General features: G+C 44.6%; 1 protein-coding gene across 10 annotated transcripts in view; it reads right to left on the reverse strand.

Moving 5' to 3' along the window:
* The window catches only part of THOC5 (THO complex subunit 5), a 42,147-nt gene that overhangs the window by 15,374 nt on the left and 1,877 nt on the right, over nucleotides 1-24,896 (reverse strand). For 9 of the 10 annotated variants that reach the window (XR_003205456.2, XR_012376436.1, XM_025858094.2 and 6 more), the window contains 17 exons: nucleotides 24,048-24,179; nucleotides 21,770-21,913; nucleotides 20,759-20,872; nucleotides 20,519-20,616; nucleotides 18,180-18,326; nucleotides 16,670-16,784; nucleotides 12,297-12,429; nucleotides 11,546-11,578; nucleotides 10,233-10,310; nucleotides 9,514-9,554; nucleotides 9,178-9,277; nucleotides 7,682-7,790; nucleotides 3,088-3,189; nucleotides 2,408-2,504; nucleotides 1,713-1,827; nucleotides 341-444; nucleotides 127-214 (listed from right to left, as the gene is read on the reverse strand). Coding sequence is in view for 8 of the 10 variants with exons in the window: in XM_025858094.2 (XP_025713879.1) it covers nucleotides 127-214; nucleotides 341-444; nucleotides 1,713-1,827; nucleotides 2,408-2,504; nucleotides 3,088-3,189; nucleotides 7,682-7,790; nucleotides 9,178-9,277; nucleotides 9,514-9,554; nucleotides 10,233-10,310; nucleotides 11,546-11,578; nucleotides 12,297-12,429; nucleotides 16,670-16,784; nucleotides 18,180-18,326; nucleotides 20,519-20,616; nucleotides 20,759-20,872; nucleotides 21,770-21,913; nucleotides 24,048-24,143 (1,714 nt within the window). In the remaining 2 variants the exon portion in view is untranslated. The remainder of the gene's footprint in view (nucleotides 1-126; nucleotides 215-340; nucleotides 445-1,712; nucleotides 1,828-2,407; nucleotides 2,505-3,087; nucleotides 3,190-7,681; nucleotides 7,791-9,177; nucleotides 9,278-9,513; nucleotides 9,555-10,232; nucleotides 10,311-11,545; nucleotides 11,579-12,296; nucleotides 12,430-16,669; nucleotides 16,785-18,179; nucleotides 18,327-20,518; nucleotides 20,617-20,758; nucleotides 20,873-21,769; nucleotides 21,914-24,047; nucleotides 24,180-24,896) is intronic. The other variant, XM_025858100.2, reaches the window with a different exon arrangement.

A 24,896-nucleotide genomic window follows, 5' to 3' on the forward strand; every position in this document is an offset into this window, starting at 1 on the left:
CAGGAGCCTGGGATCATGACCTGAGCCAAAGGCAGATGCTTAACTGACTGAGCCACCCAGGCATCCAGGAATGTTTTATTCTTACTGGCTCCCCTTGCCTACCACCATGATCAGAACAGCAATTACCTGTGCCCCTTTCCACAAGTGCCATGTAGTAGAGATTGGTGTCCTCAGCCAGTCCCGCCTCCACAATGTCCTTGGTGAAATGCAGCTCCTAGAAGTCCCCACAGAGGAGTGAACTCCTGGATTCTCCAGTCAAATCCCCTGCTGGAAGGGCAGGAGCTAAAGGGTGATATGGGTCTTTGGGACGGCAAGGGTGACCTGTCACTCCTCCACTTACCATGTAATCCTCATGGGCAATTGTCACCCACTTCACCAGGCGGGAGACAACCTTTGCAGGGAAGAGGCACTGGCAATCACTGGTAACTGGTACAATGCCATGTTCTAAAAGAGAGCAAGATACGTGGTATACGGGTAGCAATCAGGTGCCACACTGGGTAACCAGTATCTGGAGGGCTCAGATGGCCCTACCAGCTGTCCAGGTACAGGAGGCATTCCGTAGCTGCCCTGGTCAACACGTGCTAGGAATGCAGGCACACCAATCTGACCTTCCCCGGGTGCTATGTGCTTGTGGCCAGACCTAGCACCAGCTTTCACGGTGCTTTATCTTTAATGCAAATGACAGCCAGCAAAACAAAAGCCCCCTGGCAGCCAGAACCAGTGATAGTGCCTCTGCAGCAATGACTGTTAATTAGATCAAATAGCCAAGAGGGCTGTTTGCATAGCTGACCTTGATGGAGGAAATGACTGAAGTGTTCTCTGTCAGTTTCTCTAAGGGAGGAGAGCTAGAGAACTGCTCCTGGGCAAAATCTTGCTGGCGCTTCATTCCACAAATATGCCAACACAGTAAACGTGTTGGATGACAATCATCCAACCTTGGGACAAAACAGGTTGAGCAATGCTGTTGGGGAGCAAGCCCAATAGCAATGCTGTCCTGGAGACATCTGGGTTCACATGGGATGCAAGAACTGCCCCAAAGGGGAACGGTCTCTAGATGGGTCCCAGAAACCCAATGCCTTTCCTGACAGCGACTATTTTAGATCAGAAAGATCTTAACTCTCACTACCCCACAATTGCCTTATGCATGGTAAACCCTTGACAAGTATTTACTGAATGAAGAGAAACACCCAATGGGCCACCCCATGGTCAATGGCTCATCAGAATCACCTGGGAACTTATGAAAAACACTGGGGTTCAACCTCACCATGGAGGATGGTAGCTCAGTAGGTCTCAGGGGAGGGATGAGGTGGTGGATCCCTGAACAGCTGTACTCAAATAAGCTAAATATAAGCTCTACAAAGCATGTTCCGGGCTTCTACTAAATATCTGTAGAATGGACACCAAAGGCTGACATGCGCTAACCTAGAATAAGCTGTTCCTGAGCAGTCCACTAACTTGGACCACCCAGAAGGCTTTGGGCCTCTTTTGTGAGGTAGGACAACCCTGATGGCCCTGAGGGGAGCTCCAGATCTCTGCCTGGAAGGGCTTGTAGCTCTCCCCAGTGGCCCTGCCAACACCTGTGCTCAGCAAGAGCCAGGAACCAAGTCCTCTTTGATGTGTCATCAGGATTTAAGAAATCTGAGGGAAGGATAAGTCATCTTTGTCTCTGTTGTCCAAGTGGCCCTTAAGCCACAGTCCTAACACGAGCTTACCCAGGGATGCAAACTGTTTATGAAGGGCCAGGCGGGACTGCACCCTGGTCTTCAGCAGTTTCATGGTGGTCTCCATGTGGCTGGCGCTCAGCGAGTGGTCAGCAATCACCGTGTGCTGTGGACGACAGTGAGCAGCACACCTGAGTGCTCCGTCCCTTCCTCCAGGCACTTCCTCTCTCCTATGCCCTGAGTGCCTATGGCAGCTGGGACTACCCACACCCTGGAATGGGTATCTTATGGAAATGGCAGAGTTTGCCGGCCATGACAGGCCTGATGCTGAGTTCCAGCAGGAACAATATAAGCCACTGGGTTCTTGAGAGGCTGGCCAGCTCCTGAGAAAGGCTTCTGCTAAGATGCCAGATCCCCTGGGGTTCTGCTGACACCTCATTTTTGTCATCTTTGTACATAAAACTGAGGGGTGGCAGGGCCTGGAGCCATGCTGCACCCAGAGCAAGGACCCAAGTGACTTTGATCAATAGAGCTATTAGGCTCAGGGAGAAGGCAAAAGGTACCTAAACACTTGTAGGCCTCAGACATTTTAGTATCCTGAGTGGAGGAAGGACAGATCATAGCCTGGAGGGAAAGCGTTCTGATAATTTAAAGCCCCCAAAGGCCATCAGAAGGCTTTCTGGAGTCTGTACAGGAGATGAGGAAGTAGAGATCCTCAGCCAAGGAGAATGGATCAGTGTACACACCTGGGGCTGCTCTTTGGGGAAGTGGAGGCCACCCAGCTTTTGTACCCACAAATAGGGGTGACCTAGGTCAAGTACGTAGTCTCTCAAAGTCAGGATGCTGCAGAAAAGAACACAGCGTAAAATGATTTTATAAGTCCTTTCTGCAGTGGTTCCAGGATACAGCCTTTCCTATCCGCCCCCCTCCCCACCGCCCCAAATGGGCTGGTTCTGCAGGTTCAGCCACACTCACAGCCAGACTGCCAACAAAGCCTCTAAACTTCATCATCTCCCTACTGTGAACTTCACCTCTCCCATGTTTGCTTTTCTCTTCCCAGCCCCCCCAAACTCATAAGCAAATCCCAATACAAAGGCAGTGCCCTTGATCTCTTCACGAGCCTACCAATTTTTAAAAATGTTTTTAAAGTTTTTAATTCTCAGAGAATTAAAATGATAAACCAAGTTATTGTATCACGTGTTATCGTGTCCTTCAAGTTTGACCCTTCCACCCTTCCTCACCCTTCCATGACCTCCATTTGCCCCTGCACTCCCTTCTCTTGATACCACACTCCCTTCTGCCCCCCCGAGTCTCCCCTCCCCACTGAGAGGTCTCTGGCCCTAACAGGTCTCCGATGCTGGGTGTGAGCTGCCGGAGACACTTCAAAGCAGAGAGGCTGGGAGAGGAGGAAACACTGCTGACTCACCCAACTTTATCAAACTGATACTGATTGGCTGGATTTGGAGTTTTCTTTCCGTGGTCCCCTGGATACAAACAGCTCAGGACTGAGTCAGGAGACAGCAAGTCACTGGCAAAGGGAAAAGACCGCAGTGAGAAAGCTGGCCAACTCCCTGCCTCAAGGCAGACTTGGTCATCTGAGGATGGTAATGCCACCTATCACTGATGATCATGCTACCATTTCTAGAATGCTTCCTGTGGACCAGACCCTTTATACTTGAGGTCACCGGATCCTTACAACCCTATGAGGGAGGGAGTATAACCGTTTCCATTTTACAGAGGAGAAACTCAAAGCTCTGAAAGATACGGCTTGTCTTAGATCATACTACCAGTAAGTGCTGGAGCTGGGATTGGCACTGTCTGATCCAAGACAGTAGCAGTTCTAAGCACCAAATTTTTTGAAAACCCTATCCCTTCAAGAGGTATATGGTGACCAGGGCCTTACCTCAAGGCAGCAAAGCCCTATGACACTGGAGATAAAATAATCACAATTTTCTTTTTTTTTTAAGATTTTATTTATTTATTTGAGAGAGAGAATGAAAGAGAGAGAGAGAGAGAGAGCACATGAGAGGGGGGAGGGTCAGAGGGAGAAGCAGACTCCCCGCTGAGCAGGGAGCCCGATGTGGAACTCGATCCTGGGACTCCGGGATCATGACCTGAGCCGAAGGCAGTCGCTTAACCAACTGAGCCACCCAGGCGCCCAATCACAATTTTCATAAGAGCAGAAGAGATTCCTTTCTACCCCAAAAGAACAAGAGTGCAGCTTTGATGGTGTGTCTCTCTCATTTTGACCAAATCTCACGCTACTCACAGAGAAAGGTCCCTTTTATGTTCCCAGAAAAAGACATTATCACATGCACCAGAGACAAGGTGACCCAGGGCTATAAGGCAGAGAGACAGCGCCACTGCTACCCACCTGGAATGGTTAGGGCACAGCCTGTAATTAAACATGACATGTGGAGAAGGAATGGAAGGGGAGAGGAGAAAGATAATGGAGTAATCTAATTGCAAAGGACAAGGTTCGTTCTTTCCCTCAACCAGTGGGGAGGGTTCTCCTTCACCTTTCCAGGTACGGCATCAGGAGCAACTCAGGCAGAATGGGCTAATCCTGCTGCTCAGAGCCCCAGCACGCCTTCAAGAACTTAGCAATGGGGCAGTGACAGCCTCTGACTCTTCCCTGTTCTCTGTCTCTCCTAGAGTCCCTCTGCCCTCCTCAAGGTCTCTGCCCCTTCACTGCCTTTCATGGAGAACTGGCCGGGAAATAAATAAGAATTGTCAGTCTTTTGGGGCACCTGGGTGGCTCAGTTGGTTAAGTGTCTGGCTTCGGCTCAGGTCATGATCTTGGGGTCCTGGGATTGAGCCCCACATCAGGCTCCCTGCTCTGCGGGGTATCTGCTTCTCCCTCTCCCTCTGTCCCTCCCCCTACTCATGCTCTCTCTCTCAAATAAATAAAATCTTAAAAAAAAAAAAATTGCTGGGTGCCTGGGTGGCTCAGTTCGTTGAGCATCTTGACTCTTGGTTTCAACTCAGGTCATGGTCTCAGGTCATGAGACTGAGCCCCACATCGGGCTCTACACTCAGCAGGGAGTCTGCTTGACATTCTCTCGCTTGGTCTCCCTCTGCCCCTGACCCCTCTCAAATAAATAAATACATCTTTTAAAAAAATTGTCAGTCTTTTGGCCAATATTTAGTGACTATTACTAAGAGAATGATCAACAAAAATAAAGCAGAACAGCTAAAACTGCATGATAAAGGTTTCTAATTCTTGGTAAAACTTACATCCGTAATATGTGGTTCAGGACAATTCAATTTGCTAAAAATAATGGGACATAAAAGGAGAGATTATATATAGTCATAAGACTACAACACCAAGGGGCTCCTGGGTGGCTCAGTCAGTTGGGCATCCGACTCCTGATCTCAGCTCAGGTCTTGATCTCAGGGTAGCGAGTTAGTGCCCTGCAATGGGCTCCATGCCAGGCGTGGAGCCTGCTTAAAAAAATAAACAAAAAAAACACTGGGATGCCTGGGTGGCTCAGTCGGTTAAGCATTTGCTTTCTGCTTGGGTCATGATCCCAGGGTCCTGGGATTGAGTCCCACATCAGGCTCCTTGCTCAGTGGGAAGCCTGCTTCTCCTTCTCCCTCTGCCTGCTGCTTCCCCTGCTTGTGGGCTCTATCTCTCTCTGACAAAAAGACAAAACAAAACAAAAAAACACAACACCAAAACAAAAAACAACTCAATTAGTCAAATCTTTGTTATAAAAAAATAATAAAGGATTAAAAATTTGGTAAAGTGTAAAATAATTAAAAATAGTTTAATGGCTTAATGAAAAACTGATTAGTCAAATTGCCCTAATGGAGATCATTCTGGAAAATAATTTCTTAAAGAATATTCAGCAAGGCTGGTTAAATCTTAAATTGTTTATATTAAGAACATCAATTCCCTAATGAAATAGATCCTGGCAACAGTTGTCAATGCTGCTAATGCCACAAAAATAGAGACTCCTATGCCTCCTGATGGAAGTACTTGACATCTATGATGTCATCTTGCTCCCCTGTCCCCCCAGCCAAAAAAATCAAAATGGAATCTGATCAAGCCTCTAAATCTAATTTACATGAAATACACAGAGAGAAAGTAACTCATTAAATTGTGCTGCAGGGATGCAATCATCAAAATCCAGACCGGGGAAACCTACAAACAACCCATTCCCCACAACAAATAAACAGATGGCAGGACATTCGGATGAAAAGAAGCTGGAGAGAAGCCTCACCCAATTGCAACATTTGGACCTTATAGAGATCCAGATTCAAAACCCAATATAAAAACAAAACAACAAAAAACACTTATGAGAAAATCAAGGTAATTTGAACTCTGGATACTGGATGGTATTAAGAAATTAGTGTGAGACTGTAATTATACTGGGGGAAAAAAAGTATCCTTATGTTTCCGTAGATAAATAAATAGAACCATAGATCAGGCTGGTGTATCCCCAGGAGCCAAAGCAGCCTGTACTTGAGCAAACGCCATTGGGCTGGGAGTCTGGAGCTCTAAGGCTTGGGGCTTCCTTAACTGGCCACATACCCTTTGGACCTCAGTTTTGCCATCTAGAAAACAGGGGGATGAGCTAGACACCACCTGAAGGCCCATAAAGATATAATCCTGGTTTCAGGGCGGGGTTTCCTTTTGTATCTCCTCCTCCTTCTGGGGCCATAGCCCACCTATCATTGACAGTCATGCAGTACAGAGGTACACAGGCCTCAGTCTCCTCCCCTTGTAAAGTTATTGTGAAGAGCAAATTCATGATGATAAACACAGCTGTCACCTATCAAGTGCTTCACCAATGCTAAGCACTGGACCTGGTCCTTCACAAACACCCTTGAAAGGGATTGTAATTAATGACCAGAGTGAGGAGGCAGACTCAGAGGCCAGGAAAATTGGCTCAACGTGCACACACAGCTGTAAGTGGCAGACTGGGGACATGCTGGAGTTCTGAGCCCAGCTGGTAACCAGTCCGCAGCACTGTCCCCATCGTTGCACATGAGGAGCTGGAGTTAAGTGTGCACTGAGGCCAGCAGGCAGCCCTGTTCTTAGGAGGTATGGCATTGAGAGGCAAGCAGGCAGAATGCTGGTGACAGGGAGCTCCACCATGGCCTCAACTGCCAGAGAGCTCTGGCTGAGCAGTGTTAACTGGATGCTCTGAAGAAGCAAGCCTGGGCTCCCTCTGCTGGGGCCAAGTGAGAATAGGGTCAATTTCATCCAGAGTACGCTAGGGTAACCACACAATACTCTCAAGTACAAGGACCACAGCCGCAGCCTGAAGGGGGCGTGGACTGTAAGTGCAGGGTAGAGAACCCAGGGATACCGCACCACCAGGCAGCCATGGGAAGAGCCCCAGCCCACGAGGCAGCAGATCCATGCCTTCCTCAGTGGTCTTTGTACAGCCAACACGACGACTCACTGTGCTTGAGTGCCAGGCCAGCCTAGTGCTTTTGTAAGTGAGGCTATTTCACCCCCAGGCTCTCTTGGGTCCTCCTCCCTTCTTTCCACTCCTAGCCGTGGAACGAGACTGCCAGGGTCAGGGGCTTCCTGGGGATGCCCCACCTGTGGCCTTTATTACTGCACTTCTGCTCACCCTCCTTAAAACCTCCTCTCACAACCTGGAACTGAGCTGAGCTGTGAAGCAGAAATCCCAGCACCTTGGGAGAGAAAAAGTAAAGGATGAGGGCGGCCTAAATTTGTCAGCCTAATAATGTCTGCCAAATTCCATTCCTCCATTCATGCCTTTCCACTATTCATAAAAAGCTAGTGCTCTGCCCCGCCCACTCAATTTGCCATATATTGAAGTCGTTTTATCATCTGCTATGTAGTAAGAGGACCAACGAAAGTCAGTGAGTGCTTCCTAAATACCAGTGATGTGCCAGGACTTCTAGGCCACGTGGACATGACAACAGAAATCAACACAGCCATGCACCTCCTTAGAGCGTGAGGAACCCAGAGCAGCCCACACTGAGGCTCTTCTCACACCCACCCCCACGCCCCACTCTCCACCGCGCCTGCCCAATACCCTGCACTGATGGGGGTGATCAGCTCCGTGGCAGTCGTCACTTTGGCTTTTACCGTCATGATGTTGAGGTTCATGAGGTAGTAGAAAGTCAGGTGAAGCACACTGTCATCTGAGGGGGGAAGGAAACGAAGACCATGTACAATTTGAACATGAGAGAAGAGTTTATAGTGTTAGGGAACAGAAAGTCAGCAGGGCTTTTAAGAGCTTTTACGATAAAAACAAGAACTCAATGTCAATTTTATATTGAGTTAAAAAAGAACATCTACAGATTCCTTGCAACTCCTCTCTCTGAGAGGGGGAGCTTCATTTCCCTCCTCTTGAGTGTGGCCTGGACTTAGCTGCTTCTAACAAATACGATATGGAAAGGGAGCAATCAAGTGATCACCAAGTGGATCCAGGTTCCTATCATCGGTGATAAGACAAGTGACACCATTTACCCCTGATGTGATGTGACAATGAACACCATGTCTATGGTATTCCTCCCCCAAACCCATAACCTCAGTCTAGTCAGGAGAAAGGACCAGACAAACCCAAATTGAGTCTTTCCACATAATAAACCTTGTCTTCAAAGATGTCAAGGTCATGAAAGACAAGCAAAGACTGAGGAACTATCACTGCCTGGAAGAGACTAAGGGGCAGAACAACTAAATGCAATGGAACCTGGAACAAAGGACATTAGTGGAAAAACCAGGGAAATGTACATAAATTCTGTAGTTTAGTTAATAACATTATACCAATAAAATTAACATTGGTTTGGATCACTGTACTGTGGTTAAATGCTGACATTAGGGGAAGCTGGATGAAGAGCATGAGAACTCTATTTACTGCAACTCTTCTGAGTCTAAAATTATCTCAAAATAACAAATTTAAAAAAAAGGTAAAGAGAGGATCAGTGTATAGAGTATGTTTCCATTTGTGTAAAAAGTAAAAAGGGGATAAATAAACACTTGTATAAAAGCTTCTAAATGCACAGGTGTAGAAAATGTATCAGAAATCTGTCACAATGGTTGTCCTTGGAGGTAAGACCAAGGACAAGAGTCTGGGAGTCTCAGGTGAGAGGGAAACTTACATGTAATTGTTAACTCTTATACTGCTAGAATGCTTTATCATATGCTTCTTTATCCATACAAAACCAGTTTCAAAACATGTATTCTCTCCAGAATACAAACCTCTACTTATATTTGTTATATTAAGCACGTTGGTCTTATTACTCAAAACTTGCATACTCCTGCAACTTGTTCTGTGTATCTGACTTAACAAATTCAGAAATTGGTGTAATTTTACCGAGTATCCACTATGTGTCTAGTTTTGTTGCTTTGTTGTTATAGTTGTGACTTAGATGGGAAAAAAAAAAAATCAAACCAACTCCATGCCAAACCATGAGGAAAAATAGAGAAATATGAAACCAGAATCTTTTTTTGGTCAAACAGGACTTTGGCTTGCTGGACCTTGGGCACCTGGAGCTACGGGATCCCCCAGAACAAGGGAAGCCAGACCTTTGCACTTCAGGTCCAGCATGACAGACAGCGGGTGCCTCTTCAGCATCTCCTTGCGTTTGTCATCCAACTGAACTCCCAGTGTGGGTCGCCGGCGTTTCTGGATGAAGGAAAAGCAAAGCAGATAAGCACCGGTCACACGATTTCCCCCTTCCTTCTCCCTACAGGCCAGGGACTGCTGCCTGGGACCTGCTGCTTCAACTATCCCAGCTGCCAGGCCCCCAGCAGCCCTTTCTTTCCAACCTCTTTCTTCTGCTTCTAGGGAGAATAGCACCTGCCAACTAGCAGGCCCAGGTGCAGCTGCGTGGCACACTCATGAGAGGAAACGGCTCTTACCGTGGTCTGTTCCTCCTCAGCATCCGAGTCGCTCTCATCATCTGCAACCACAAGGAGTGTCATCTAGAGGTGAGGGGGCTCCCAATGTTCCCTAACGTGCCTCCACCCATGGGGCATAAAGGGGCCAAGACTCTGTGTCATTTGTAAATAGGTTTTAGAATACATAATAAACTAATTTGCTCCTGCTTATTTGGTATAGAAAACGTGGTAATGCAAGAAAATAAAAAGAGGAATGCCTCATAATTCCCTCCCCACTTCTGAAAGTGCTTTTTAATGTCATCCTATGGACCACAAGCCCCTCCACTGGTAGTGGTAGCAGTAACAGTAATATAAATAACAACAATAGCAGCAATTCATACAATTTGAGCAGTCACTATGTGCCCAGAATGATGCTAAGGACTTTGCATGCATGACCTCACTTAATCCACATGATAATTCTACATGAGGCATTACTATCCTATTTTGACAAGTGAGTAAACTGAAGCTCAGAAATGTTAAAGAGCTTTCCCAGGATCAGTAAGCTAGTGAGTGGCAGGGCTGAAATCCACAAGCAGTGCTTTTTCCTGTCTACCTTGAGCATTAGGACATTAAAGTCAAGCTCCCTGATACTCAGAACCAGTACAGCTAATTTCCAAAGGCCCAGCACTGCCCTTGGGTGGCGACCTGGTGCTCCTGGAACCAACTATGGGAGACTGGGGGGAGGATCCTGACTACATTACCTTGGGAGTCTTCAGGAGGCTTAAACAGAGCCTTGGCTTCGTCCACACTGCCTTCAATTGCCACAGACAAGGTCTTATCTGTGAGCAAGAAAAAGCTTTGTATGACAGCTGCTGAGGGAAGGAGCTAAGCTATACAAACAGGCTAGCTCTGGGACTGCATTTCTTCTGCCTTTGTCGCAGGTCCTTACTGACTGGGGTCTGAGAGGACAAAAGCTCTTTCTCCAGATGAAGAGGAACACGGTAGGAAACTTAAGTCTTTTTTCCATTGTTTACTCAGAACCACCCAAAGTGCAGCCTTCTGGACAAGCATCACCTGAGACTATGGTGAATGCCTCTCTCTTCAAGCTTATACCAACGCACAATCCCAACCCAGGGCCTAAAGCCACAAAATACTCTTCTGCCAACTGTCTTAAAGGTTCTCATTCAGAACACATAACTGTCCACATTATGGAAATGACATCTCTCATCTGAGTGCTTACTCTCTATTCTGTACTACACTAAGCATCTGGCTGGCACCACCACATTTAACTGGGAGGCAGGACAGTGGATAGGTCGGACCCTGTAGTCTAGTCCCAGATCTGAGTCCCTGCCCCACCAATTCCTAAACATCTGGAAAGTTATGTCACTGCTCTGAGCCCCACTTTCTGCATCAGTGAAATCCTATCTTGACAAAGAGTAGCTGCCCAGTTGGGTGGTGAGGACCAAATGAGCCGATGCTTATAATTATAAAATTATTTTTTTCAAATTAATGTTTAACTTTTGCAGCAACGCTTTGAAAGCCATACATTATAGCCGTGAAATGAAAAAATTAAGGCTCAGAGAAGTTAGATACAATAGCCAGAGTAGCTAAGCTAGGATTCAAGACCAGGTCTATTCAACTTGAGCCCAGTGTCTCAAGCACAAATATAAGTGGGCCGGTCCATGCACCAGGACTGACACTTCCCTGGGTCACACCTGGCCTGCCTTTGTGCAGAGAGGTCAAAACAGGCCACCACCCCTCTTGCTCCATTCAAAAGGGTGTACAGATTACAGATAGTCAGAGGAGCCCGAAATGGTTTGCCCGACTGTACTAAGGAGGAACAGCAAACTTCCTCAACCTGGCAGGCCACTGAGATAATACTCCCAGGTGGCCGGCAACTGCTCTGACAGCCCTGCACGAATGAACATACCTCACCCCAAACAAGCTGGATGCCCCCACCAACCACTGGCAAATGCCAAACTATTCTTTTGGGTAACTTAATCCTGAAATTCTACAGTAAAATGGTAAAGGAAACAGGATGGGTTTAAACACAAAAGAAAAGAAAATTACTCACCCTGTCTAGGGGGCTGGGAGGATTTCATATGAGCTGATGATGGAAACAAGAAGGAGAACAAAAGGGAGGGAGAGGACCAAAGGACCAGAAAAACACAAGAAGAGAGACAGTAATGTGTCGGTGCCCATGGCTGGGAGGAGAGGCATGCACCTGTGCGATACATATCTGTCTGATGCGATGGGGTGAAGAAGAAAAGTTTAGGTGCTGGCTAAAAGCTGCAGGAAGGCAAAGGTTAGGGTCTCCAAAAACTTTTCAAAATCCTAGTGAAGTAAAGGGCTGCCCTTAAACTTAAAGCAGAGACATCTTCCCACTTGGTAATTCACTATAATGACATGCAGCTTGTTTGGGCTTGGTGAAAGCCTGGGAAAGCTGCCTGGGACCTGTGTTGACCAACTCCTCTCTCTGAAGCGGAGCAAGAGGTGCCGATCCACCTGCCAAGCGTGCCTTGATGAGGTGAGTGTCTGGGAGCCCAGACAGGCTGCCTGGGCACTGCACTCAACAGCTGACCAGCCAGGCTCATCAAAGATTCAAAGCCATCCATTCTGAAATGCCCACCAGGTTAGTCTAGCCTCAGGCCAGCTGGTCAAAGCAGCCATGCTGGGTGGTGCGGCGGTGGGGGGCAGCATCTGTCACCTGTGGGCTTCTGGCAGGACCAGGGTGCTTTCCTCGGCGGGCAGGGCTTCCAAATGACTCAAACGGCCAAGGCTGCTGCTCCCACAGCCCCTCCTCCTCACCCACCCCCCATACTCACCACAGGCCTGCCCATATGCAGTGGCTTGAACAAAGAGGACATAGAGGGGAGGTGGCAGGTGTCTAGCTGTCTCATATTGCTTGTGAGCCTGGTCGAACGGCATGAACAGGTACTCTTGCACGGGGAGGGAAGCCTGCATGCAACAAAAGAAGGGTTTTTCTTTTCTCTTTTTAGGCAGTCCACATATGAAGAGGTGGCTGCTGAGTTACCCTAATATCTTTTTATTTACTAAAAATACATAATAAGGTAACAGAATAGGTAGACAAAAAGTCAATACACAAAGATCAATTTATATAAGCAGCAAACAGTAAGAAAATGAACTTATAAAAAGAGCCATTTCCAATAGCATCAAGAAAACATCAACTACCTAAGAATAAATAAGTGAAAAGTATGTAAGCCTCTACACAAAGGTCTGAGAAATGAAAAATCTAAATGAATGGAGATATATACCATGTTAATGGTCTGGAAAACTCAATAATATCTTGAAATCAGTTCATCCCAAAGCGATCTACAGATTCAATGCAATCCAAGTCTAAATCCCAGCAGGTGAAAATCGACTAGCTGATTCTAAAACTTATTATGTTAAATGCAAAGGACCAGGGTGCCTGGGTGGCTCAGTCGTGTAAGCGTCTGCCTTCGGCTCAGATCATGATCCCGGGGTCCTGGGATTGAGCCCCACACTGGGCTCCCTGTTCAGCGAGGAGCCTGCTTCTCCCTCTCCCTCTGCCTCTCCCCCCTCCTGTGCTCTCTCCCTCTCACACTTGCTCTGTCAAATAAATAAATAAAATCTTAAAAAAAAAAAAAAAGTTACGGTAAATAAGCCAGTATGGTACTGGTACCTGGATAGACAAATAGACCATTCACAAACCTACACGGACATTTAAGACAAAAGTGGCACAGCAGAGTGGGAAAAGAATGGTCTTTTCAATAAATGACCCAGCTGAATACCAACGGGAAAAAAAAATGAATCTGACCCTTACTTCACACTAGGTACAAAATTCCCTTCCAGGAAGCCTAGAAATCTAAATGTGAAAGACAAACAATAGAGCTTCTATTAAGAAAACAAGAGAATATCTCCATGACTTTGGAAACAGAGATAAATTTCTTAAACAGGACACCAAAGCACTAACCATAAATGAAAACACTGATAATTAGATCATATAAAAATTAAGAACATCTGCTCATTAAAAGATACCATTATGAGAGTGAAAAAGAAAGTCACAAAATATCTGCAAAAGATTCATCTTCAGAAAATATAAAGAAGTACAAGCAAAAGACTTGAACAGGCCTTTCACAAATGAGGTAATCCAAAAGCTAATAAGCATATAAGAGGGGCTGTAGTGCAACATCACTGGTCCTCAGGGAAAAGGAATTTAAAACCATAAGCAATGCCCTCCAGAATGGCTAAAAATAAGAAGACTGACAATTATCAAGTGTTGGTGAAGATGGGCAGCAATTAGAACTTTCATATGGTGCGGGCGCCTGGGTGGCTCAGTTGGTTAGGCGACTGCCTTTGGCCCAGGTCATGATCCTGGAGTCCTGAGACTGAGTCCCGCATCGGGCTCCCTACTCAGCAGGGAGTCTGCTTCTCCCTCTGACCCTCCCCCCTCTCATGCTCTCTCTCAAATAAATAAATAAAATCTTAAAAAAAAAAAGAACTTTCATATGGTGCTAGGGGAATTTTGTAAATCAGTGCAATCACTTTAGAAAACTGTTTCAGTACGTGCCAAAACTAAATATATGCCTAGCATATATCATTCCTAGGAATATATTCAACAGAAATATGTACACACAGGCACCAAAGGACAAAGAATGCCCATAGCAGCATTATTCACTAGCCCCAAACTAGAAGAACCCACAATCAAATACTAAGTATCAATGAAAATAAATGAACTCCTGGTGTTCACGACAATATAGACAAATCTCACAAACATAATGTTGAGCAAAAGAAGCCAGACTCATGTGTATATGATTCCATTTGTGTAGATTCAAAAATGGGCCAAACTAACCTATGATATTAGAAGTCAAGATAATGGTTACAGGGGCGTGGGAGGATACAGTGACTGGAAGGGGAAATAAAATTGCTTCTAAAAAATCAATACTGGGGCGCCTGGGTGGGTCAGTCAGTTAAATGTCTGTCTTCGGCTCAGGTCATGATCCCAGGGTCCTGGGATCAAGCCCCGCATCAGGCTCCCTGCTCAGCGGGGAGTCTGCTTCTCCCTCTCCCTGCCGCTCTGCCTACTTGTGCTTGCTCTCTCTGTGTCAAATAAATAGATAAAAACTTTAAAAAAAAAAAAAAAAGTCAATACTGTTTTTTTTCTTGATTTGGGTGCCAGTTACAGAGATGTGTTCACTTGTGAATAATCACTGACCTATACACTTATGAACTGTATGCTTTTCTATACATAACATTATTCTTTTAAGTGTAATATACGTGCAGTTTTAAAAAGTTGTATTCAGGGGCGCCTGGGTGGCTCAGATGGTTAAGCATCTGCCTTTGGCTCAAGTCATGATCCCAGGGTCCTGGGATCGAGTCCCGCGTCGGGCTCCCTGCTCCTTGGGAGCCTGCTTCTCCCTCTGCCTCTCTCTCTCTCTCTTTCATGAATAAATAAATAAATAAAATCTTTACAAAAAAAAAAGTTGTATTTGGGGCACCTGGGTGGCTCAGTCATTTAAGTATTCAACTCTTGATCTCAGGGTCATGAGTTCAAGACCTGCACTGGCTCCACGGTGAGTGTGGTGCCTACTTAAAAAAAAAAAAAAAACAAACTTGTATTCAAGTTTATAAAAGCAAAAACTCCCAGGGGCACCTGACTGGCTCAATTGGTAGAATATGTGACTCTCGGTCTCGGGGTCAATGCCTCACATTGGGCATAGACTACTTTAAAAACAAAACAAACAAACCTCCCAGTCCCCAAACCCCAAAGTAATTGTTAAAGATCTGGTATGAATAGTAACTCTTTTAAGAATACACTGGACTCACAATGTATATATTCATATGGATACGTTATAAACAAAGGTATACAATGAAATAGTACTTTATGTCCCACAGTGGGCACTGTTTTGTTTAATTATATGATAAATCTTTATTCTGTCCAATTATTTTATCAGTGTAATGATGTTCTGTACTTCCAATACAGCTGTAAGGCTGTGCCATACAAGAATTTAGTTAACCTGTACCCTACTTAGGCATGTTTAGAGAGACTGCAGTTAATAGGAAAAATTAAGGCGTGCCTGGGTGGCTCAGTCCATTAAGCATCCAACTCTTGATTTGGGCTCAGGTCATGATCTCAGGGTCGTGAGATCAAGCCCTGCATTGGGCTCTGCATTAGGAGTAGAGCCTGGGTGTCTCTCCCCATCTGCTCGTCTTCCCACACTCTCTTGCTCAGATAAATAAACAAAATCTTTAAAAAAAAAAAAAAAAGAGGAAAAATTAAGTACAACCCAAATTTTTAGTTTGTTTTCTTTCTGTCCTATTATGAAGTACTACTGAGACTATTTGTTAACAATTCTAATTCTATGCCTAGAGTTGAAGGGAGGAAATGTACATCTTGCCAAATCCTAGAAAAGGGAATTTTTTTATTTCTCTAGGGTCCTTTTGCAAAGTTCCTCCGTATTAACCATTTACTCTACTACATAAAACTATGAGAATTTAGAGGGGTGCCTGGTTGGCTCAGTTGGTAGAGCATATGACTCTTGATCTCAGGGTCTTGAGTTCATGCCCCATGTTGGGCATAGTTGTTTACTTAAAAAAAAAAAACAAAAAACAAAACCTTAAAAAAAAAAACAGAACTATAAGGATTTAGAGCAAATCTGGCCTCACAAATAAAAATCAGGTCACCTACACAGAAATACATTACATTTACATTACATTGTAAAGTGGGAATTTTTCCTCTGAAGGTACCTAATAGCTTTCGAATATGAGAAAAGTTCTCTTCAGAGAGAGTACATCTGCTGAACATCTGCCCCCAAGGTGCAGTCAGGGAGTCTAACAGACATCCACAGAAGCAGGCTTAGATGTCTAGAGGCTGTGGGGCTGGTGGAAACCATTCTGGGAGTAAATTAAACCTAGAGTTTGCAGAAGTATTTTACCTGGAAGAAGCTCTGGGAGAAAAAGAAAACATCCCAGGTAAATGTGTGTCTATGTTCCTGAGCCCACACGGCAGCATCTCTTCCACCCAGGACACAACCTTACCGTACTGGCTGGGTAGAGACTGCCAAATAGGACAATCCTTGCACTGGGCTCTGACACCCACTAGGGAAAACCCAAAGGGATACATGGCTGCTGGAGGCCTCAGGTCAGCAAGGTCTCACTGGGTGCTGAAGGCAAAGCAAAAGGCCAATGTTGGGGAGTATATGGGGGAGAGTCTCACCTGCATGATGCTATTGAGGCGAGGCTGGAGGCTGCTTAGGTACTCCTTCTTCACCTCAATCTCCTTAAGGATCTTTTCCTTGTTGGACAGGCACTCCCGGTACTTCTCTGCCAGCCTATTGGGAAAGGAGAAACCACTGTCACTCGAAGCTCCTCAGAGATCTCCCAACACACCTGACTGTCACAATCCACCTAATGACAGTAGTCATGATTAACTAATGTTTACCTACTTACTATGTGTCAAGCACTTGGAGAACTCTTTATAAGTATTATTGCATTTAATCCTTATAAAAATCCTGGAAGATAGGGACTCTTCTTTTCCCCAAAGGAAGAAACAAAGGCTTAAGGAGGTAGGTAACTTGCCCAAGGTCATCCAGCTAAAATCAAGTACAGAGCTGGGCTTTGAATCCATGCCTGCCGGCTCCAGAGGTTCTGCTCATTAACCACTAGGGAATATCCGTGTCATTTCCTGTTCCCTTTCTTACCTCTAAGGTCTAGAGCCAAAACTTTCACAAACATGTGGACCTAGCAACTATAGTACCCAAATGAGCCCCACAGACTGGCCTGAGTGGGACAGGGTGGTGATGGATTCTGGACCACAGGAATACAACACTCATGGCTTAGCCTGTGCCAAGGCAAGCCATGTACCGGACAGGCGAGTGATGGGCCAGCCCCAACTGCTAACAACCTGACACCAATTCCATAAGCACCACACTTAGTGCTTATTAAATTTGTAACATGGACCAAAGGCAAAGAATACATTCTATAACAGGAAAAAAAAAAAAGGAATAAAAACACCTGCTTCTCCAGTGGAAAACAGAGCAGATGTGTCAACCAAAAGCCCTAGAATTGGTACGAAAACGTACCAATATGGGGAAGAAAGTCACTATAACGAAAAGGATGCAGCCATGAAAGACTCAGTATGAAAAATACACTATCCCCTTAAAAAAACCTAGATTAAATTACACAATATAGATGTTCTATTTACAATTAATAAATAAAAGATCTTTATTAGTACGGGAAATTTTTATATGTAAAGGTGCTCTTTGAAGCATAAAATATGATAGCAAAAAAGTGGTAACTAAAAGTCCAATCCAACAGAGGAAAGATTATGTAAATTGTAATTTGTCTATACACAGGAATGCCATGCAGAACCTTCTAAAATAATGTCTGCAAACCTTTAAAGTACCACAGGGACAGTCTTAGAGGCAGAGGAAAAAGCAAAAGAAAAAAATTAAATTTACAATACAAAAGGTATTTAGGTCTCAGGTGTTAAAATTTTAAAGAAAAAGTTACTTCAATTTTCTTTTAACAGCCATAAGCAATTCCAGCCCCACCCATGATGCTGTTGGTCAAGTGTGAATTAATCACAAAATGGGATTTGGTCTTAAACCATTCTACTGGTTCCAGAACTTTGCTGTATGATTGTGGGTCGTGCATGACAAAGCACTGTCCTCATAGTTAAGGGTCTGTGTCTGCACAGGTTAACAAGGTCAGGAAAGATACACAACCTTTTCCGCTGTTCCAGCTCCCAGTCCAGACGTGCAAGGGTTTGCTGGTGGGGGTCTCCCATGGTGACTTCAGCCTTGCTAATATCTGGTGGAGCCTCCTTATAAAATTCCTCTAAACTGACCAAATCAATTTCTTCATGCTTTGACCTGCAGGGAAAAACTAGATGTCAAGTTGCTGTTCTCAGGATCCCAAACCGTGGATTAAGTGGGCCCACAGTTCCCTCCATGTATGCTTACTTAGCCCTGCTCTACAACTACCCAGGAACCTGGAATCCAGTCTTCTCAGCAAATGCTCATTAGTAAATTGTTTCATTTTGAAGCGAGGTAGTTGGTGACATACCATAGGATCCTTATCGATGGTGTCCAACCTTTTTATCCATGAATTAGCTGAAGACCTGGAAGGGATGCTTTTCAAATTTACAGATGTCTCAAATTTATAGATGTCTCCAAGCTTAGCAAAAGAGGTAAGAACTGAAAGAGTCAATAAAAACACTACGGTCTAGATCTAGGCTGCCAGGTTGAAACCAAGAATTGGAAACGGGAAAAAAAAGTAAGGGTCTGCACGGAACTTCAAAATATTAACTGCATGAGCATGGGATGGGGAAAAGCCAGTATAATGATCTAGAGGCTTCATCTGTTGAATATATAGTAACTCAGAAGAAAAGAAACCCAATTCTTTTTCCCATGTTAACATAGGAGTGCACAAGTTGTGGACAGATGATGGTAATAACAGCAGCTACCAGGTATTAAGCCAGCCTCACCTCACTTGTTTCTCACGATAACTCACCAAATGGGGATTTCTATCTCCATATCTCAAATGAGATGGAGACTTCCACAGTCGAGGAGCTTGCCCAAGGTCACAAGCTAGTGAGTGGCAGAGCTGGAATTTGAATCCAAAAAGTCCGACCAGGGCCAAGGGTGGTCACCCACCTCTCCACAGGCCAGGGTTCTATTGTATTCTGCATTTGTCAGCTTTCATCTGAGTGATGGAATTTTAATACCTTTTTATTTTTAAGTCGTTTAAGATACACAGGAACTTTCAAAAATAGTACTGAGAGTTTATTTCCTCTGTGTATCCTTCCCCTGGGTTCCTCCAATGATAGTATCTACACATAGTACATTGTCAAAACCAGGAAACTGACAATGATACAATACTATTAACTCAGGCACAAACCTGATACAGATCTCACCTCTATTAGTATTTAACTATTATGACATGGATGAATTTGTAAAGCAGATAAAGATACCGCTCAAAAATCAGCATAATTATAAAAAATACACCAGACTCAATGACTGATATGCCCCTCTCATCCCAAGTTTACTACAAATAAAACCTGCCTCGGGGGCCTGGGTGGCTCAAACAGCTAAGCATCTGCCTTCAGCTCAGGTCATGATCTCAAGGTCCTGGAATCAAGTTCCACATCGGGCTCCTTGCTCAGCAGGGAGTCTGCTTCTCCCTCTTCCTCTGCTCCTCCCCCCAGCCCCCACTCATGTGTGTTCTCTTTTTTTAAGATTTTATTTATTTGACAGAAAGAGAGAGAGAGAGAGAGAGAGAGAGCACAAGTAGGCAGAGAAGCAGGCTCTCCGCTGAACAGGGAGCCCAACTCGGGGCTCGATCCCAGGACCCTGGGACCATGACCTGAGCCGAAGGCAGCTGCTTAACCAATAAGCCACCCAGGCTCCCCTCTCTCTCATTCTCTCTCAAAAACAAAACCAAACCAAAAACCAAACAACAATAACAAAACACCTGCCTCTTCTCAGTCTGCACAAGGTCTTACCAAGCAAGAATACATTCCCTTCTCTTTGTCTGTCTACTTCTTTCTTCCTACTCATCTCTCAGCTTGGATTTGCTAAGAGGCATTACATTTTAAGATGGACACTGAAAAACTATAGTTTGTTCACCCAAAGGCAGCGAAGTGGCAAGAAGTTCAGCTTCCAAAGAATAAAATCCAGTTGCAAAAATGAATGGCTGCAACTTTAGAAAGGAAAAACTGGGCCAAAAGGTTAAAAAGATTTGACTGGAAGGGAGTTGCTCCCATGCAAGGTGCCCAGGAATCAAACTGGTAATGTAAAGGCCCCTGCTAGAGAAAAACTGCTTTTGACCAGGTGCAGAGCTCAAAACTTAAAGAAGTCAGACAGGCTTCTGAGGTTTTTTTGTGCAGCCTGAAAACACTGCTTCCAATTCTCCCACTCAAAGTGATCTATTCACCTTCGTCCCAGATCCTGCAGTCTCCAAGCCCATCTGATTTTTTTTTAAGGAGGCTAGCTCACACTGAGCTATGCAGGAAAAAGCAGTTAGCAACACACTATTTTGCCAAAGGGTGTTCTCCAAAACTCACTTAAACTCCAGACATTTGGTGATCTCTTTCTGCAGGTGCATCACCTCATACAACAGGTTCTGCAGCTGCAGGTGATAGGCGTCTACTTTCTGCTTGGCCTGAAAGGAGGACAAGGTCAGAGGTGAGTGGGGCAAGTCAGGTCAGACAGAACAGAAGTAAATACAGGGAAGAGGTAAAGGGGATTAAGAAGGGAATGTGGGAAAGAGTTGGAGAAGGAGGATTAAACTTCTCAATTTCTACCTCATGGGTCTGATCTCTTCCTTTCTTCAACCTGATGTGGGCTAATCGATTAAGCTTCTTTAGAGTCATGAAATGCACACAACTCTGGATCCTCCGATCTTCTATCTCAACTGCCTGTAGGCAAAGAAAACCGGTAAAGATCTTGTCAACAGGTGCTGGCTCAGCTTCCTTCAGCCCCTCACTGGTGACCCATCCCCACCCACAACCAAACACAAATATTGGAAGGAGCTCAGAACCAAGAGACATGTCAGTGGGAAATGGAAGAATGACTGTATAAGGGAAATGCTTACAGTTCCCAGGCGAAAAAAAAAAATTTCTACCTGAAGTAACAGGGATTGAAGATGGAGCAAGTGCAGCCAATGCACAATTAATATCTGTCCCTATGTACTGTATACAGAGATCCTAGCGATAGCAACACCCTGCCATACAATTTGACCTCTGTGAATGACATTACAGAATAACTTAAATGAAAATGGCAGAATTACAGCTGTAAAGCGTGGCTAGAGTAAAATACAATGTAATAATCATAACAATATTGGACAGTATAAGCACAAATAAGGGAGATTCTTGGAAATATATAGGTTTTGTTTTTAGTCACTGTTTAGTTCCTTTGTCCCAAAGTCTGGTTCATTCATTTAAAGTTAATAATTTTATTTCTGGTCTCTATGACATACTTGTACATGTTCATCCTTAAAACAACAAAGGAATTTACACGTATCATTTCTCAAAACCTAGCAAAATGCCTAGCATGTAATATCAGTTAGATGAATTATCAAATTACAGTTATGAGAAAAATTGTCCTGTACTTTTGTTACTGTAATTGGTGGTTGGATGGTGATGACATGTTCCCATAGGTTAACGGGCACATCTCTGGAGCTCCCAGACTCCAACCACCTGATCATGGCTAGGACAGAAGACCAAGATGAGGAAGGGCTCTGATGGGTGCAAAACAAGTCCATCCATGCAAACCCACCAGGTTCATGTCTGCCCAATCCTAGTCCCACTCCTTACCACATCCTTGCCTCCTCTGCTCTTCAGGTCCTGGATCTCAGCCATGAGCCTCTGTAGCTCCTGGCATGTGTACTTATACAGTTCATAGTCTCTGCCAGGGTCCCGCAGGTCCACTTCAGCCTCCTCGCTGTAGTATTTACCTTCCTGTGGAGGCAAGGATACAGGCTTTGGGTGGGGAATAAGAGTCTCCCTGTTGGGACCAGGGACACTGGGCTGAAATCAGTAACAGTGAAACCCCAAATCAGGTCTCTAAAAAATCTGGTCCTCAAATCAAATGTTTTTCTTCTTTTCAAAATGGAAAAGAATTCATTCCTCTTTTCTTCTTTCTAATTATAAAGTAATGAATGCTTGGTGTCAGAGACTCAAAACATAGTGAGAAGTATCAAAAACAAAATGAAAAGTTGCCTGTAATCTCACCTCCCATCCTGAAATAATTATTTTTAATACTGTGGATAAACACAAATTTTTATTTTTTTTTAAGATTTTATTTATGGGCGCCTGGGTGTCTCAGTTGATTAAGCGACTGCCTTCGGCTCAGGTCATGATCCTGGAGTCCCGGGATCGAGTCCCACATCGGGCTCCCTGCTCAGCAGAGAGTCTGCTTCTCCCTCTGACCCTCTTCTCTCTCGTGCTCTCTATCTCTCATTCTCTCTCTCAAATAAATAAATAAAATATTTAAAAAAAAATTTTATTTATTTATTTGAGACAGAGAGAATGAGAGAGCACATGAGAGGGGGGAGGGTCAGAGGGAGAAGCAGACTCTCTGCCAAGCAGGGAGTCCGATGCGGGACTCGATCCAGAGACTCCAGGATCATGACCTGAGCCGAAGGCAGTCACTTAACCAACTGAGCCACCCAGGCGCCCACAAATTTTATTTTTAAACAAAATGGGATCATACTATCCATGCTACTTTTTGCAATTTCTTATCCCAATAAATTTAAATACCTATCAAAATGGCTGCGTGATAATCCACCATATAGATGAACCAGGATTCATTTAACTATATTCCTACTGATGAGTGTTTAGATGGTCAAATCAAGCTTTAGCAGAGGCTAAAATATCATAACTGGTCACTTAGCCTTTGGAGTGAACGGAACACATTTCATGAAGAGAGAGTCCACTATAGTTAATAATCCTGCATTGCATATTTAAAAGTCGCTAAGATAGTAGGTCTTAAAAGTTCTCATAACTGAGTGGCTGAGTGGCTCAGTGAGTTAAGTGTCCAACTCTTAATTTCAGCTCAGGTCTTGATCTCAGAGTTGTGAATTCAAGCCCCATGTCAGGCTCCACACTAGGCGTGGAGCCTACTTAATTAAAAAAAAAAAGTTCTTATCAGAGGAAATAAAAATTTTAACTACACATAGGGATGGATATTAACTAGATTTTTGTGGTGATCATTTCACAATATATACAGATATCAAATGTTGTACACCCTAAATTAATATAATGTTATATGTCAATTATATCCCAATAAAAAAAGAACCAATGCCTGCAATGGGTAAGGTTTTTTGTTAATCTAGATTTCCTAAATCTGAGGAAAACATCATTTTCTACTTAAATTCAAGCTCTTATGTTTCTCTATTCTAGCTTAAAAAAAAAAAAGTAGGGTGCTTGGGTAGCTCAGTCAGTTAAGTATCTGCCTTCAGTTCAGGTCATGATCCCAGGGTCCTGGGACAGAGCCCTGCATCAGGGAGCCTGCTTCTCCCTCTCCCTCTGCCCCTCCCCTCATTTGTGCTTGCTCTCTCTCAAATAAATAAATAAAATCTTAAAAATAAATAAATAAAAAATAAAGTAACGAAACAATCAAAACAATTAAGTCATCAATTAGCTTGACAGATTCAAGGACAGAATAACAGTAAAAGGAAGAACCTGCTGACCACATGAGCTCTCAAGTCACAGAAGAGATTCTGTGGGGCTGTCGTTCTGATACTATCTCAGTAGTAGACCAGGGATGCCACATCTCCAATCACCAGTGGTGTGCTGCAGATACTGGCTTCTTCTGACCATCAGGAAAAATGGAGACCTACACCATATTAGAACGCACTCTTTGTTCAGGCACTATTTATGTCTAACATAGGCTTGTTGGTTCTTGGGATGCTGCAGCTAAACCAGATGTAAATACTCAGGTTTGTAGAACCAAGGGAAGTCCAGGCACCTGGTCAAGCAGAGGCCACCTGGAAGGTTGTCCCTGTGACCCTCAGCTGCTGCAAACTCACAGCTAGGTGCTTGGTCACGAGCTGTAATTTCTCAGCAATGTGGCAGCCCTGGCTGATCTCACCTGCTCTGTGTCAGAACGGTTACGCTTCCCTTCAGCTGGAGCTCCATCACTTCGGATCACTTTGGGCTTCCGTTTTTTGCTTGATTCTGATGACATGGTTGTTTGGTGAGGTCAGGAGGAAAAAGCAGAGACCTGTTAAAAGGAGGAAACTTTTAAGATTTTTCAGAGTTGGGGGCACCTCGGTGGTTCAGTTCAGTCGGTTAAGTGTCGGCCTTCGGCTCAGGTCATGATCCCAGGACCCACATCGGGCTCCCTGTTCCGCAGGGAGCCTGCTTCTCCCTCTCCCACTCCCCCTGCTTGTGTTCCCTCTCTCGCTGTGTCTCTCTCTGCCAAACAGATAAAATCTTTAAAAAAAAAAAAATTTTCTTTTCCAGAGTTGGAATTGGGAGATTTTCCTGGAGTCAGAATACTGAAGTCTAACTAGTAGTTCTGGCCACTTATCCCCTTGTTAACTCAAAAAAAAAAAAAAAAAGGTCACTGAACCCTCTAAAGCCTCATTTTAATCCTCTGTAAAAGTGGGGAGGGGTGCCTGGGTGTCCCAGTCAGTTAAGCTGCTGCCTTCAGCCCAGGTCATGATCCCATGATCCCAGGGTCCTGGGATCCAGCCCCTTGTTGGGCTCCCTGCTCAGTGGGGAGACTGCTTCTCCCTCTCCCCCCTGCTCGTACTCTCTCCCTCTCTCTCAAATGAATAAATAAAATCTTTTCAAAAATAAAAAAATAAAAAGAGGGAATGAGGCGCCTGGGTGGCTCATTGGTTAAGCAGCTGACCCTTGATCTCAGCCAGGTCTTGATCTCAGGGTTGTGAGTTCAAGCCCTACATCAGGCTCTGTGCTAGGTGTGGAGCCTGCT

The sequence above is a fragment of the Callorhinus ursinus genome, unplaced genomic scaffold (assembly GCF_003265705.2).
Source record: "Callorhinus ursinus isolate GAN/ISIS: 27379988/994484 unplaced genomic scaffold, GSC_fseal_2.0 scaffold72, whole genome shotgun sequence".
NCBI classification, from domain to species: domain Eukaryota; kingdom Metazoa; phylum Chordata; class Mammalia; order Carnivora; family Otariidae; genus Callorhinus; species Callorhinus ursinus.